The following is a 15,806-nucleotide window of genomic DNA, read 5'->3' as shown; positions in this document are numbered from 1 at the left end:
GCCTGGGAATTAAAAACAAATCTAGTTCCCATGTTTTTAATCATAGCCAAACTTACAAAATAAAAGAACTGCATATGTTTGACTGTAATTCTCCACCAATGTTTTTCCTTCAACAGTACAGTTAATTGATCAAGTCTGTGTGATTGTAGTTGAGCACAATCATCTTGCAGACAGAGTATGCATGAAACATGGTATTCGGCACACTGCTGGAAATAGTGTAAAACAACACCACATTTCTACGATATATTTCTTTTTCATACTTGAAATTAATGCTGAAAATTATGTATTTATCCCTTTAATTAAATGATTTTTTTGTTTCAAAGCTAAACACTGCAGGAAGCTGCTTTAGACTGCCATGTGAATCCCTACAAAGTATTTACAGAAAACAGCAGCTGGGTTTTCATTTTAACTATGATGACTTTACATTTTGGTGACATTTTTAAATGACAGTTTACCTTCAGATATGAATATGTGGTGAGATATGTCTTGCAGTGTTGATTTGTAAACAAGTCACTCTCTAAGCACAGTACCTGATCTAATAATCCCATCTCTCCAGAGACCAGATTGTCCCACTGATGTCCTCATCAAGATTTGTCAAGGACTGGCAGACACACAATTGTTCGGTGGACACTATCTCAAAATCACAATCCACTGGCCTATTTTTTCCTAGAAGCTTACCCTGCGGGACGGTGAAACAGGTAAGAGAACTGAATAAGAGAACTTTGATTCATACACATTTCATTCAATCTTTTCTCTTGAGGTAGATGACAGTATTGGAACTACAGTACAGTCTTTTCACCAAACTTTCCTGAGGTATACAGTTTAGTTTCCACAGATATGACAGGAACATGTTTACATATTTCTTACATACAAAAATTTACAAAGATTTTAAAGACTTTGCATTTTTGCAAAAAAGACATACATTTTTGAAGCACAGCCTTTCTTTCCTTCTGTCTGTGCCTTTGATTCCATAAGGATTTAAAGGTTGTTTTTCATCCTACTCTACAAGATACTAAATTTGTTAAATTTAGAAGTCATCCTACTTAATGCTGCATCCAAAGATTAGGTTATAATCACAAGATAACTGATAACTCTTTTTGTCTCCTTAATGTTTCCTTGGTCTCTTTCAAGCCAAATTTACAGCTTGTCTACATCAGAAAATTATTCTGGAATAAGCTAGTAATAGTTATTCCGTGAAAACTTCTCCATGTAAACAAGCCCTAAGTCTTTTTTCAGGCTGCTCTAGCTGCTTGGAACAACCTCCCTTTTCCCATGTGACCAGCATCTGCACCTTCTCCCAAACTTTCCTTGGAAACCCATTTTGTTAGGCTTCCTTTCCATCACCAATCACCTCTGATTATATTTGATCCCACCCTCTTGCCTTATCTTTTGTTTGTTTTGCAGCAGGACATTTTAGATTTGAAAACTCTCACAGAAAAGGACTTATCTAAGTTTGTGGTGATGTAAAATATTCGTCTCATCTGTGACAATAAAGTAATTAATAAAAGAATCCTGGGGGCTGATAACACAGGAATAGCCTATACAAGAGCTAAAAATTAAATACTTCTTAATTTTTTTTCATACAGGTATCTAGACCAAGATACCTTAAGTGGAAATAAAAGTTCCAGGAAATAGTAGTTTCACTATTCCATCTGGCCCCCCTAAAAAATATGCAGGTCTTAAATCCCTGAAAATTCTAGGACCAGATGGGTTAAATACCAGAAAGGACCCTAGAAATAGAAGCCTAAAGAGATCATTTTAAGACATCCTTGGGGGCACTGAATGAAGTAAAGATGTAACTCGATCTTTAAGAGGCTAAGGAGGAGCTAGGACATTGTCAACAGAAAATCTGACCTCAGTGATAGATAGGATGATGGAGATATTCTTAAGGAAAGTGATCTTATAACATTTGAAGAAATTACATGATCAAATAGAAATCAGCAAGGTTTTCTAAAGTGTAAATTGTGTCTGACAAATCTGGTAACTTTTTTGAGGGGTGAGGAGGTGTTCTTAAGGCGTACTCGTCACTGCACACCACACTGGCTGACATACTTATATATAAAGGAAGCAAGTACAGCAGAGAAGACCCAGATTTTGAGTTGGTCAGAAGTTGGTGAGGTGACCTGAAGCTGATAATAAGTGCAAAATGTTTGGGGTCAGCAAGGAGAAAAATAACAAGTGGAGTGCCACATGAATCTATATTAGGAGTACACATGCTGCACACACAGTGAATGACCTATAGGGCATGATCTGGTATCTCAGATTGCAGACAAAAACTAAACTGAGTAGACCAGCTGATATATAGGAAAGTATCTGATAAAAGAAGACTTAGAGGAAAATTATTGTAATTTTTACAGCAAGTGTGAGCTGTTCTACATTCCTAAGTGACTCCATCTCCTATCTCAAAGTGAGCATAGCTTGAACTCCACTATGGGCACCCTGGCACTGATGTGCTACAGCTGTTTTTACAGATTCTCATGAATGTTTTTCCCCAGATACGGTGTTCTAGGGATGCATGAGCTCATAAATAAGGTAGAGGGACTCGAGGCTTCATTTGCTTCCCGGTTTGGACAAGAACACTTTGTCATAACTGAGAAAGAAGGTACTGCTATTTGGCAAACACACTTATTCTAAAGGAAATGTTTGGAAATACTATTTTCAACATGTCTAATTTGAAGTGTGGGAGGGATGACCATGTATAGGGGGCTTGGAATATCCTACTCTAAGGAAGTATCTGGAAAATGTCTGACATTCAGCGAAATCTGGCCCTGTCCAAAGGCAAAGCATCTGCTCTTCAGAAGTATTTTTATGAGACCCAAGGATAAGTCATTTTTGTAAGGGATGATTTAGCAGGGTTCAAAGGAAAGAGCTTATTAGAAGCAGGAAAATCATTTCAATCTCCCTTTCGTTTCGGAGGTAGAATTCTAACAAGAGCCTCCTGGATGTCCAGATACCTTTTTCTAGCTCAATGATTCTCAAAACTTTTGTACTGGTGACCCCTTTCACATAGCAAGCTGTTGAGTATAACTCACCCCCTTATAAATTAAAAACACTTTTTAGTATATTTAACACCATTATAAATGCTGGAGGCAAAGTGGGGTTTAAGGTGGAGGCTGACAGCTTGTGACCCCTCCACATAATAACCTCACGACCTTCTGAGGGGTCCCGACCCCCAGTTTGAGAACCTCTGGCTGCTTATCTCTGCACCCTGGTGTCTTGGCTGGTACAATATGATGCTAATACATCAGGACTCCTGCTATTTGGGTCAGGAACTGGGGGCATTGGAAAGCTGGTGCTTTTAATACTAAGGGAAAGGAATAACATTTGTCAACAGAAACACACTCTAGTAAATGGTATTGGAAATACAAATCATAAAAGAAGATACTGGTCTTCATTTTGACAGGATAGGTACTGCAGAAGGGAGGCATGAGTGTGCTACGGTATTTTAAAGAGGATTAAAAGTATGCAGGAAAAACTACAGCCTGCAACACAAAGGTGAAAATAATGGAAAGAAATGTATGGGCTAATACCTGGGACGCAGTAGTCATAGACCATAAAAAGAGAATGAAGCTGTTATTCTGTGAACAAGCACAGTATTAATGGTGTCAATTGATCACAGTTAACTGAAGCAATTAATGCAAAACAAATTAACTAGATTAAAAAATTTAGTCACAATTAATCAGTTTGAATCACACCGTTAAACAATAATAGAATACCAATTTAAATGTATCCTAAATATGGTTGGATTTTTTACAACATTTTCAAATACATTAATTTCAATTACAAAACAAAATACAAAATGTACAGTGCTCACTTTATGCTATTATTTTTTATTACAAATATTTGCATTGTAAAAAGATAAAAGAAATAGTATTTTTCAATTCACGTCATACAAGTACTATAAATGCAATCTCTCCCATGAAAGTGCAACTTACAAATGTAGAATTAATTTTTATATAATTGCGCTCAAAAACAAAACAATGTAAAACTTCAGAGCCTACAAGTCCACTCAGTTCTACTTCTTGTTCAGCCAATCACTAAGATAAACAAGTTTGTACATTTATAGGCGATAATGCTGCCCGCTTCTTATTTACAATGCCACCTGAAAGTGAGAACAGGCATTTGCATGGTACTGTTGTAGCTGGTGTTGCCAGGAATTTACATGCCCGATATGCTAAATATTTGTATGTTCCTTCATCCTTCAACCACCGTTCCAGAGGACATGCTTCCATGCTGATAATGATCATTAAAAAATAACGTGTTAATTAAATTTGTGACTGAACTCCTTGGAGGAGAATTGTATGTATCCTGCTCTATGGCTTTATCCGCATTCTGTCATATATTTCACATTATGGCAATCTCAGATGATGATGCAGCATACGTTGTTAGATTTAAGAACACTTTCACTGCAGATTTGACAAAACACAAAGAAGGTACCAATATGCAATTTCTAAAGATAGCTGCAGCACTCGATCCAAGGTTTAAGAATCTGAAGTGCCTTCCAATATCTCTGAGGGATGAGGTGTGGAACATGCTGTCAGAAGTCTTGAGAGCAACACTCTGATGCGGAACTACAGAACTCAAACCATCAAAAAAGAAAATCAACCTTCTGTGGTGGCATCTGACTCAGATGATGCAAATGAAGGTGCGTTGTTCCACACTGCTTTGGATCACAATTATGTAGAACCCACCTGTTCTCAGTTTTAGGTGACATAAATAAGCAGGCAGAATTGTCTCCTATAAATGTAAAAAAACTTGTTTGTTTTAGTGATTGGCTGAACAAGAAGTAGGACTGAATGGATTTCTAGGCTCTAAAGTTTTACACTGTTTTATTTTTTAATGCTGTTACATTAAAAACTATGATCAGAGAACATTATTAAAGTTGAAAACTCAAGCACTAAAAAGTTAGGGAAGTCCAGAACCGAGGTTGCCTTTGCAGCCTTAATTCAGCCTCTATATGTGTATGCATTATAATAAAGTCTTTAACTACATAATCCTATGCTATTTTTTCCCAGCTTCTGAAATAGCACAAGTCTCTGTATCACAGAACTATTATATGGCCTTTCTCTGTTTTCTTTTATGAATTTTGTGAATGTGAAGTTTGTCATAGGGTTTGGCGACCCCTAATGGGCAATTAAGAAACTGACTGTATTAAATAAATGAAACTGATAAAGAAAAAAATCATTTTTTTTTCATCGCAGTGTTTAAATGTTTTCCTCTCTTTTATCTGCAGCTGGATCAAATTTCTGAACGTCCTTCATGTGATTTTATGCTTGCGGCTTCAACAGGATTCACAGTTCCATGACTTCCAAAACATTTAGACAGAAATAAGTAGATGTCTACACTTTTCTGAAATTCCATATTAGTCAGCTGTCTTTGGGCAGTATCAGGATTAGGGTATTATTCCAACATACAGTAAAATTTCAAGACTTCTAGCATAGATGAAAAATCAGAGTTCTTTTTTACAAACTGTTTGTTTGTTTAAGATGGACACACTGTTGTTAATTTGGAGAAAAGACTAGTAACTTCCTAGGCAGTGTGTTATTGCTTACATGAATAACAGCTGCTATTGAAACAATTACTCAGATATAGTGTCGGTTTTTTTAGTGTGTATTGAAAAAGTATTAGAAATTCTGCAATAACTTTACCTGCTTTGATAAAATAGTCATATAAGCAATGTCATTTTTATGTTAAAGTAGCAAGCTTTTCAATTTGAAAGTAATTTTTAAAACCGGATTTAACCCTTTTAATTACTTATTTATTTGAGAATTCCCCCTCTTCTCCTCCCCCCCACAATAACATGAAATCAACTGGTAATCATGCAGTAAGAAATTTCTAATATGGGTATTTATTTCTGCCAATATAAAATGAAAGTGTAAATAACCAGTTCATGTTAAATTGTTTTAAGTAGTAGATGATGATGATATTTTTATCTTCACAGAAATAAAGGAGGTTTAGCTTCCTGGGAATTTGTTCAGGACTGTTCAGTTTTTCTTTGTTTGCACAGAAAATTTACATATGTTTCATAGTGACATGTATCAAAATGAAAAATGTAGCTTAATTATCACTGTAGTTCTATATACAGCTGTATATAACTTGTTCCAATTTCTCTATATTATCAATCTGTGATTATTCAAAAATATAAAATGGTGGTATTTATAGCTTTAGCCAGTTAATTTATTAAAACACAATATTTATCTGTATGAATTAATTATTTGAAAATTTAACATGACTACCAGGAAAATAAGTTAATGAAGTTTTCTGGCATTTTATGTTAAAATTTGAAATTTTGTATTGCACAAAATTATATTTTCTCAAAAAAAAAATCAAAAAGCATGTCTGGAAGATCCCAAATCCATATTTTTTTGGGAGCACCCATCATTCCAACCCCGCTGAAGGTGTCAGAGGAACAGAGTGTTTTGGTAGCCACTACTGAAACGTGGAAAGAACTCCACCTTTCATCTGACAAACATGCCTTCCATCTTTTTGCTGGAAAATGCAAAAGCATGGATCATGTGGAACATCAGGCACCAGACCCTAGAGACCCAACTGTTCACACAAAAGATCAATTCTCTGTGAACTCTGAAATGGGGAGGTTTGGAGTGGCAGAAGATTATTTAACATCATGTGTACCTGTAGTTGGAGAGATGGAAACTCATGGCAGTACATGGAAGAGGATTAGTGATGTAGCTTCCTATGGTTATCAAATATCTGGAGATAGAGACACATGCAAAAATATGAGTCAAGTTGAGTATCAACAGCTTCCTCATATATTTACAAAAACAGATGGACAATGTACAAAATCCTCAAATGACTGTTTTCCAAACCTCTCTGAAAAAGGTGTCAGCCATCTGGAAGATAAGTGCTGTGATATTTCTGATTTGGTTTCCAGTACTAAACAGATTAGCATAGATTTAAGGTCTATGGGAAAAGAAGATGTTCCATCAGACAATCATAGTGTCCATCATGAACATCTTAGTCAGTACCTGGAAATGTGTTTTCCCAAAATAGCAGAGGAGTCAAATACAAAAAAAACACTGCATGATTGTTCAGACTTTGCGATATCAACAGACACTGAATTTCTTAGTATAATGACATCAAGTCAAGTTGCCATTCTTGCACAAAAGCACTTTAAAGAACAGAATAAAATGCAGAAAGGAGCCATGAAACTAAAGGGAATAGAAAATAGAGAAAATAATAAAGTAGTTTTAAATGAATCTTTCCAGACTAATTTTGTTGTCGGAGAATGCACTAATGTGGCAGAGACTGACCAGCAGCAAGAGTCTGCAAACTCCCTTGAACTTTTCAGTTCGGAGAGTGCTGAGGACATTATCTGTCTGGAGTCTACACGAAGGGAAACAAGTTCTCTGGAAAATGCAGAGGACTCTCAAAAACTTGTCAGTGTTGCTGATGAACACCTGCTGAATGAGATCCATACTGACCCATTGAACACGGGACTATTGTGCTCCCAACTAGATAATTATTATAAAGGCTCTTCTAAAAGAGCCCGAACATCTGAAGATGCCCTAAGTATTTCTTACGCTACACTTAAAACTCAGCAGACATCAAAGAGATCTAAATTGATTTGTTCTCCAGCCAGTCCTGAAACAAAAGTGGCTCAAGAGATGTTTTGGAAACTTCAGAAGAATCTATTGCTACTTAAAAACTGCTGCTGCAAGAGCCAGAAGTACAGTGTTTTGGTCACAGTGGTACATCCTTGTCATGTCAAAGAAATACAAATAAAGTCAAGACCAAAATCTTCCTCTAAAGTTCCCATAGCAACTATTGTAGTTATTGACCAGTCAGAAATAGAGAGGAAGGTTGTGCTGTGGCGGGCTGCTGCATTTTGGTCACTCACAGTGTTTCCTGGAGATATTGTACTACTTACAGGTAAAAACTCCATTGTTAATATTTGTTCTTTAAAAATTTACCCTTTTAAAACGTTTTCTATATCTGACGTAGAATAATTTATGAAGAGAGACTTGCAGTCATTAGTTTATTCACTGAAAATTATCTAAATTATCCTACCACTTAAAAAGCAACAAATTGTGATTTATGGGAGCGGGTACGTTACATTATTATACAAATACATATTGATTCTTTGATCTCCAGCGTGCACCATGAAGAAGAGCAATATATTGACCTTGAGATATTGCAGTAGGTCAAGTCGAGTATATTCTGTGTATGTAATCTATCTAGCCAATGAGCATTTATAAAGCAGCTATCACTGTGGCATCTAGTTGCTGCACGTACATCATAGAAACATTGGGATCTCTCCAGAAGGAACAAGGTGTTCAGTGTTTTGCATTTTCATTTAATAGTTCTGCTTTTGAGATCCTTATTTGGATTTCTTCTGTCGTAGCTCTTTATCACTGGTAGTCATGTACCAAACGATTATAACTGTTGTGGCAAATCCCAGAAAGAGAAGCAGTCCTTGTCAGTTTTGGCCTATGCCATTAAGCGCTTTGTACATCAATATTATAAACTTGAATTGGATATTCAGTGCATGGGGAACCACTGTAGATTGCAGAGCATTGGCATAAATTGCTCTGTTTGGTTCATCCAGCTGAGGACAAGTTTAATTAAGATTGATGACCGCTTCTTATTATACTTGCTATCTCCTGGAACTCTTTAGTTACACTTGGGATCAAATTCATCCCTGGTGTAAGAAGATGCGACCCAGGGGGAGCTACATCTGCTTAAGATATGGCTGGATTTGGCCAAAATAAAGCAAAAAAAGGAAGGAGGATGTGGAACTTTAGAACCGTCATCTTCCCCATCCAATCAACTTTACAATACATTTAAAAGAGATTCCAGGATGTTGTATCTACCCAGCCTATCTCATTTCATATGGTACCATAAGAGTCCTAAACTGTTTCTGTATCTGAAAGTGTGAAAGTAATCCAGAATCTTTCAAGATCTGAACAAAATCCTCACTGCTATAGGGTTTCATAATCTGACCATTTATTCCTTGAAGGTGATCTAAAATTATTCCTATGATCAAATCCCACAAGCACTAATGCTGGGGTATTTTTATCTGGTTATCCCTACTTTTATGTAGGCTCTTATACTGTGCCAAAGACTGATATCTGAACCTCTAAGAATTCAAAATGAGAAGTAATTGTGATTTTTTTCCCCCTGACATTTCAACAAAATTGTTTCTAATATTGATAGTCTCCATTATCTCTTGCTTGTTGTGCCTTTTTCAGTCAAAGTTTTGAATGTTTAAATTCTGTTTGTTGTATAGTTTTAACTTTTTTACTATTGCTTAGGTGCTGTGGTATTATGTGTTATATAAAAACTGAAAGTAAAGATAGCTCCCCCTGCCCCTTTCCTCTTTTTGTTTACCTTATCTCAGACTCCATCCAAAGTATTTTTAAGACAGCCTACCACTGCCTGCCTCAAACAGGTTATATGAGTCAATAAGAAACTGTTAGTCTACCTGCCTTGCTGTTTTGAAATCATACTTGGTAAATGTAATTCCCTTGCACAGTGTGTCTTTATGAAATACGTGGTGTTGGACTATTAAATATCATACAGTAGAGGATGACTACCATTGAGAAGATTTGATAAAGCAGTGCTTTTATTGGTTTTCTGTGAATTCTGAAAATTATTCATTTTAAAATTAGGCTGTTGTAAAAAGATAGCCTCTTCTAAAAACACTCTTCAGCCACAAGCTAGTGCTCCAGTCCTGCCAGCTGCTCTGCATGAACTATGCAGAGTTCCAGTGAAGTAAATAGGGTTCTGCATATGCATAGGTTTGTGCCTGCATAGAACAACTTTGCAGGCTCAGGTCCTACAAATATATTTAAAGCCAAAATAACAGTTTGGCTGCATCTTTCAAGGTCAGCCCCCGATCACTGTTTAGATAGCACATAAAAGGAAAGTAGCCTACCTGAGTAGTGGAGAAGGCCGCTGGAAAGACAGGAACAGCAGGCAGGCCATAATACATTAGAAAAGATCAAGGAAATAGATGGAGCAACTTAAACATTAGAGTAGTGAAATAAGATTCCAGATTCAGAGCTAAAGTCACTTTAAAGATTTCCAATGCTGAAATACGACCTCTATTTACATCAACCATTAATGTGCTATGGATTGATGTCTGCTTTCTTTGTTGCAGATGTCACTGTGTATGAGAACCGTTGGTATGGAGAAATGATGCTGCAGTCAACATTTACCAGTCAGTTATTTAATCTGGGGAGCTGCTCAGCTATCGATCCCAAAGAATGTGAGACTGCAATATGTGCATAAGCGAGTCTTTATAGTTTATCTAATTCTCAACTTCACTAGATTTGCATTCAAAGAAGAGAATTGTTTACAGATTAAGTCACCTATTTTTAAGATTTTATTTTAAAAGAAAATTGGCTGTTTTAAAAAATCTTTTTATTGTTGTTTGGATTTTCCCTGCAAAGGTAAACATCTAAAGTGTGCAGAACACTAGAAAGTGAACTGTAAAGAGCAATCCTGGACTGTTAGCCAGATGGACTATGTGACACAATTGAGTATTCATCATACAAAGCAAACATTTACAGAACTATCTGAGTTCCCTGTACTTAGAATAAGAAATAACTGCCATATTTCAGATGCAGCTCTTTAGTAAATGCTGACTTTTTAATGAGGACCACTTTATATGATTCTGTATCAGTGTAAGAGCTGTTTTTGTTTTCTTACTAATTTTGGGTGCATTTAAAGCAACACATGTTTTGTTGTGCTGAAATTCTGTCAAATAATAAAGTATGGTTAGTTGTTTTTTTAAATGGCAAATAAAAAAGTTTTAATGTCAAGTCTGAATCAAATGATAAACTGTTTATTATGATATTTCCAGGCTCTGCCCTGGTTCAGAATTATTTCTTTTCAGTTCAAACGCTCACTAGTCAGATTATAATACATTTCTTGGCCAAAAAAAGAAAAAGGGTCAGATTATTTTCCTTTTCTTTTCTTTTTTTTAAGTTTCCCATGTTGTAGATGTTGATGTTCTCCAAGATTTATTGGCATATGTGTCTTCAAACTTTGCCTACTTCAGAGATCTCCCACACAGACAACCACAGAAGTTGGATCGCATACAGCATGTCCAACTAGACCGACTTCAGCCAGATACATTGGTGCATTCAGTACTAAAACTTGTCAGCATCACTATATTAACAGGTAAGTGGACTTGTTTGTTAGAGCTTAAGTGACACAAGTTCATGATTATGTTGCAAGCCCAGATACCTTGCCAATATGCTAAAATGTAGTTAAATTCTGCTCCACAAACCAGCATTTTTAAATGACAGTAAATTTTAGAGAATTTTTTTCTAACTTTTTAAAAATCACCAGTTAAATTTTAGATGATGTTTTCTTTTTCCCACCCTATACCTCCATATTCTGCTCTGGTCACCCAGAGTGGCCAGGCTTTGCTTTCTGTCAGAACTGTGTTCCAGCACAAAAGATGATTGTTGTATCAATGAAAGTTGTTCTCCCCTCTGAATTCAATTCAGCATGAAATCCCCAACAGCTGATTGTTGGGGGGGGGCGGGCGGAGGGGGAACCTGAAAACTGCTAGTTGACTGAAAAGGGGGTGTGACCCCAGGAACCCATAAATGCCAACTGGTAGAATGCACATCATACCATAACGCACATCAGGCCTGACACATTCATTGCCCGAACTCATTGTTGTCATAATCTATATCTGAAAGGTGTCATGTAAGGTATCGTATGCAAATTGGTAACATGCTGGTCATTAATATTACTGCATGACATATGTACAGGTGGTATATAAAGAATTATAAATGTATGCTGGAAACATTCTTATAAAGGAGTTTGGCAGGCAGGGTATAAGCCCAGCCTGTCATAAACAAAAGAATGTTGTTTTGTCTGCTTGATTGTGTCTCCAATGTAAATTGAGCAAGATGCGACCAGAAACAATGGAAGAACGTTTATGTAGAAGGTAAACAAAGCCATCAAACTAGCAAAGGGGTGAGATGACCACTTAAAGATCGTGATGGGGGATGGAGGGTGTACCATCAGGAAGCTGTCCTGGCTCTTGAAACAAAGGCAGTGGAATTATGGAAATTATAAACAAAACCAGAAAGCCATTTTGTTGTCATCACCAGAGAAACACAAGAGGTCAGAGCTCTTGAAATCTGAGAAAGGTGAATCTTACAACTAAGGGGGTTGAAGTCTCTGGAGATTGACTGTAGGTGATAAAGCTACTTGGACAAGGATCATAACTTGCTGAAGTTAGGTTTTAGTCACTAGAAAGCATGTTTTGTTTGTAACCTTTTCAGTCTTTTTCACTTTTACTTGAAATGACTCAAACCTGTGTTCTTTGTTAATAAACTTAGTTTTGTACTGAAACAGGAATATCTCAGTGCTGGTGTATTGAAGTATAAGTCTTCTGGTAACCTAAGAGGCTTTTCTGTGGTCTGTCTCTTTGGAGGCAGAGATCTTAATAACTTCTGTGAAAATCTAGTGGACATTGCAGGAAGCTGTCTCTGGGGAAATTGGAAACTGGTGTTCGCTAATTGTTAGTGAACAGTATTTGGACTGGCGGAGTCCCAAGGAGTTTGCTGGCAAGGCTGACTAGCTGGTGTGGTAGGGAGCTAACACATAACTTAGCAGCAGCAAAACTCACTCTTGCTGAGACAGAGCAGTAACACAGTGGCTCCCAGTTCTGGATAACATGAGCAAGACATAACAGGGTCAAGTGTGAGCATGACTTGACAGAGGGAAAGGGAAGCTGGTAGCATTTTGCCTAGAGCAGAGAAGGTAGCCTTTGTTTTCTCTAAGGAGTCCTAGTCTGGGATCACTGGCATAAGCTGGCTCTTTCTTTCAGTGAAAGCAGTAGTAGTGTCCCTTTCACCTGTTTCTCCTACTTCCCCACACTGTTACCTGTAACTGTCAATATCGTCTTTATTCTCCTACAGATTGAACTTTCTAAAGGTGGAATTCTCCATGATGGATGCTTGCATATACTGTACATACATCTCAACAGTTATATTTTGAATATAATTTGCTATTGGAGAACTATGTTAAGTATTTGTGAGAAACACTGAATGTAGGTTTAAAGCCCTAAACTATGTCAGAATACTGAAAGAACTGGCACATGAGATTGTAGGCTGGATAAGGAACTGGCTAAAGGGCAGAAGGCAACGGGTTGTGGTAAAAGGTGAAAGGTAAAAGGATTGGAGGGAGATTACTAGTAGAGTTCTCCAAGGATCAGTCTAGGGCCCAATCTTACTCATTATTTTATCAATGACCTTGATATTAAAAAAAAGAGTATACTAATGAAATTTACTGATGATACAAAGTTGGGAGTGATCATCAATACAGAGTCGGATCAGAATATTATACAGGAAGATCTGGATATCCTTGAAGACCGGAGTGACTGTAATGGGATGAAATTCAATAGTACAAAGTGCGGTGTCATGCAGTTAGGGTCTAATGATAAGAATTTCTGCTACATGTGTGGGCTAATCATCTGGAAGTGACGGAGGAGGTGGGAGAATGGTGTGTATGGGTTGATTACAGAATAACTGAGCCACCAATGTGGTGCTACTGCAAAAAAAGTAAATGCAGACCTGGGATTATCAGGCAAGGTGTTTCTAGTAGAGAGAGAGAGAAATATTAATTTAAAAAATTGTATAAGGCACTGTTAAGACCTCATTTTGAATACTCTGTACAATTCTGGTTGTCCATGTTCAAGAAAGATGAATTCAAACTTGAATAGTGCTGAGAAGAGCTATTAGGATGATTGGGGGAATGGAAGTCTATCTTATGAGAGGATACTAGATGAGTTTGGCTTGTTCAACCTATCAAAAAGAAGGGGAGTAAACAGTAGAGATGGAGGGTGAAGATCCATTTAAGCAAAAGGGCAGTGTTGGCACAAGAAGAAATAGGTATAAACTGGCTATGAACAAATTCAGTCTGGAAATTAGAAGGGGAGAACTATCAGGAGTGAGGTTCTGGAAGAGCATCCCATAGGAGTGTGAGGGAAAGCAACTTCATTTTGAGAGAGCTGGACAAATTTCTGAGTGTGATTTTTATAACTAGTTTCGTTTTGTGATGGTTGGGTGCAGTGATGGCCCTGGAGCTCACTTCCAGTTTGTCTTATGTTCCTAAAATCCCGTGCTTCAAGGCTTTAGCCAGCCACCTGCAGGGATTCCCCTGCCCCCTTCCTCCAGTATGTTTTGTTTTGTTTTGTTCTCTTTCATCTGAAGTATTAGAGATGGCAATGGGCCACTGGAATAGGTGGGACCAGTGTTCCGATGTGAAACCAGACATTCTCACCCTTACATGTTTGTTCCCGGTTTCTGCTCAGATGCTCAGCATCTAACTGATCACATGTAAGGGATTGGGAAGGAATTTTCCCCCAGTTCAGATTGACAGTGACATTGAGGGTTTCTGGCCTTCCTTTGCACTTTGTGTGGGGGATGGAGGGGTAGGGAGGGATGTCACTTGCCAGGATTATCTGGATATACCCCTCTACCCTGATATAATGCTACCCACTATAACACAAATTCGGATGTAACACGGTAAAACAGTGCGCCAGGGGGACGGGGCTGGGTGCTCCGGCGGATCAAAGCAAGTTCGATATAATGCGGTAAGATTTTTTGACCCCGAGGATAGCATTATATCGGGGTAGAGGTGTATTTCACTTAATCAGTGTATTGCCATTACGGTGGCCTCGGGCATTGGTGCTCCTTGGTCCGTCCTATTCTCTCCCTGTGGCACATAATAGTTTAGTTTTCTGTGGACTGTAATATTTTGGTCATTGGGTTTTGATGTGTGGGTACTGGTTGGTGTTGATGACCTGTGATATACAGCAGGCCAGGCTAGATGATCTGGTGATCCCTTCTGCCCTGAAACTCTAGGACTCTAAGTGACTTCAAGAATGAAGAGATGAACAGGGCTCTTATAATTAATACATTCAAGATTTACCACTGTTATCCCTTTCCCTCTGTTTGTACACACAACAATAATTCCTGTTTTGAGTGAAAAGTAATAGAAAAATGTTTCTCTTTGAGAAAGCAGCTTAACTATTACAGCATTTTTTTTCTAGCTTTGACTTAAAGCTTGATCCTGAGACATGTTGAATGCCCTCTTATCCCATTGATGTCAATCTGAGGGTGCTCAGTGCTTATCAAGATCATTGCCATAAATGTTTGGGGCAATATTTTAAAAAGTCTTAGTACTCAGCACCTACCATTAAAGCACCTAAATAGTGGCTCTGTTTTCAAAAGTGCATCTCACCTGTTGTTCTCAATGGAAGTCTCCTATTTCTCTGACTCACAAAGTACTTGAGTCAGTGTCGCCAGGAGTTGACTTCTTGACAAACTCCTGTGCACTGTGCTGCACAGGAACAGACTCCCTACATTCCAGGTCGCAACACCATTTGGCCCGGTCACTCCTCCATCCAGATGGAGGGGTGACTGGGCTAAATTTGAGTGGTGGTGTGACCCTGAGCACGACGTCACAATGCCGCTCACTGAAATTTGGCTTGGTTGCAACCCCATCTGTACAGAGTTAGGTCCAATTTCAGTGCCATTGTGACCAAAAAACTGAAGTAATGCTCTGGCAGCCGCTGTACTGATATAGTATGGACCACTGCTTAAAAGTGGTCAGGCCGTTCCCCCAACCCTCTATGGCTCTGACTTATTGAACTTGAGCAAGTGCAAAAAATGTGGGAGTAGGGCAAAACATCTGCTGCCCCCTCCCCACTCCTCCCTAATTGGTGCTGTGGGTTCACAGGTATTTTCAGCCAGTGCGTAAGCAGGGTTTGTTTTCATGGATTTGATTCCATATTCACAGCAGGGCCAACTGGAGCA

General features: G+C 38.0%; 1 protein-coding gene across 7 annotated transcripts in view; it reads left to right on the top strand.

Moving 5' to 3' along the window:
• The window catches only part of SHLD2 (shieldin complex subunit 2), an 80,468-nt gene that overhangs the window by 38,667 nt on the left and 25,995 nt on the right, over positions 1-15,806 (top strand). For 4 of the 7 annotated variants that reach the window (XR_007775088.1, XM_050958578.1, XM_050958577.1 and 1 more), the window contains exons 2-5: positions 557-698; positions 5,234-7,890; positions 10,121-10,228; positions 10,951-11,145. Coding sequence is in view for 6 of the 7 variants with exons in the window: in XM_050958578.1 (XP_050814535.1) it covers positions 6,336-7,890; positions 10,121-10,228; positions 10,951-11,145 (1,858 nt within the window). In the remaining variant the exon portion in view is untranslated. Of the gene's footprint in view, positions 1-323; positions 475-556; positions 699-2,495; positions 2,603-4,494; positions 4,646-5,233; positions 7,891-10,120; positions 10,229-10,950; positions 11,146-15,806 lie in introns of those variants that run through there. The other 3 variants (XM_050958580.1, XM_050958579.1, XM_050958581.1) reach the window with 3 other exon arrangements.

This window comes from Gopherus flavomarginatus, chromosome 6, assembly GCF_025201925.1.
Source record: "Gopherus flavomarginatus isolate rGopFla2 chromosome 6, rGopFla2.mat.asm, whole genome shotgun sequence".
Taxonomy (NCBI): domain Eukaryota; kingdom Metazoa; phylum Chordata; order Testudines; family Testudinidae; genus Gopherus; species Gopherus flavomarginatus.
This window is presented reverse-complemented; position numbering and strand designations above follow the sequence as displayed.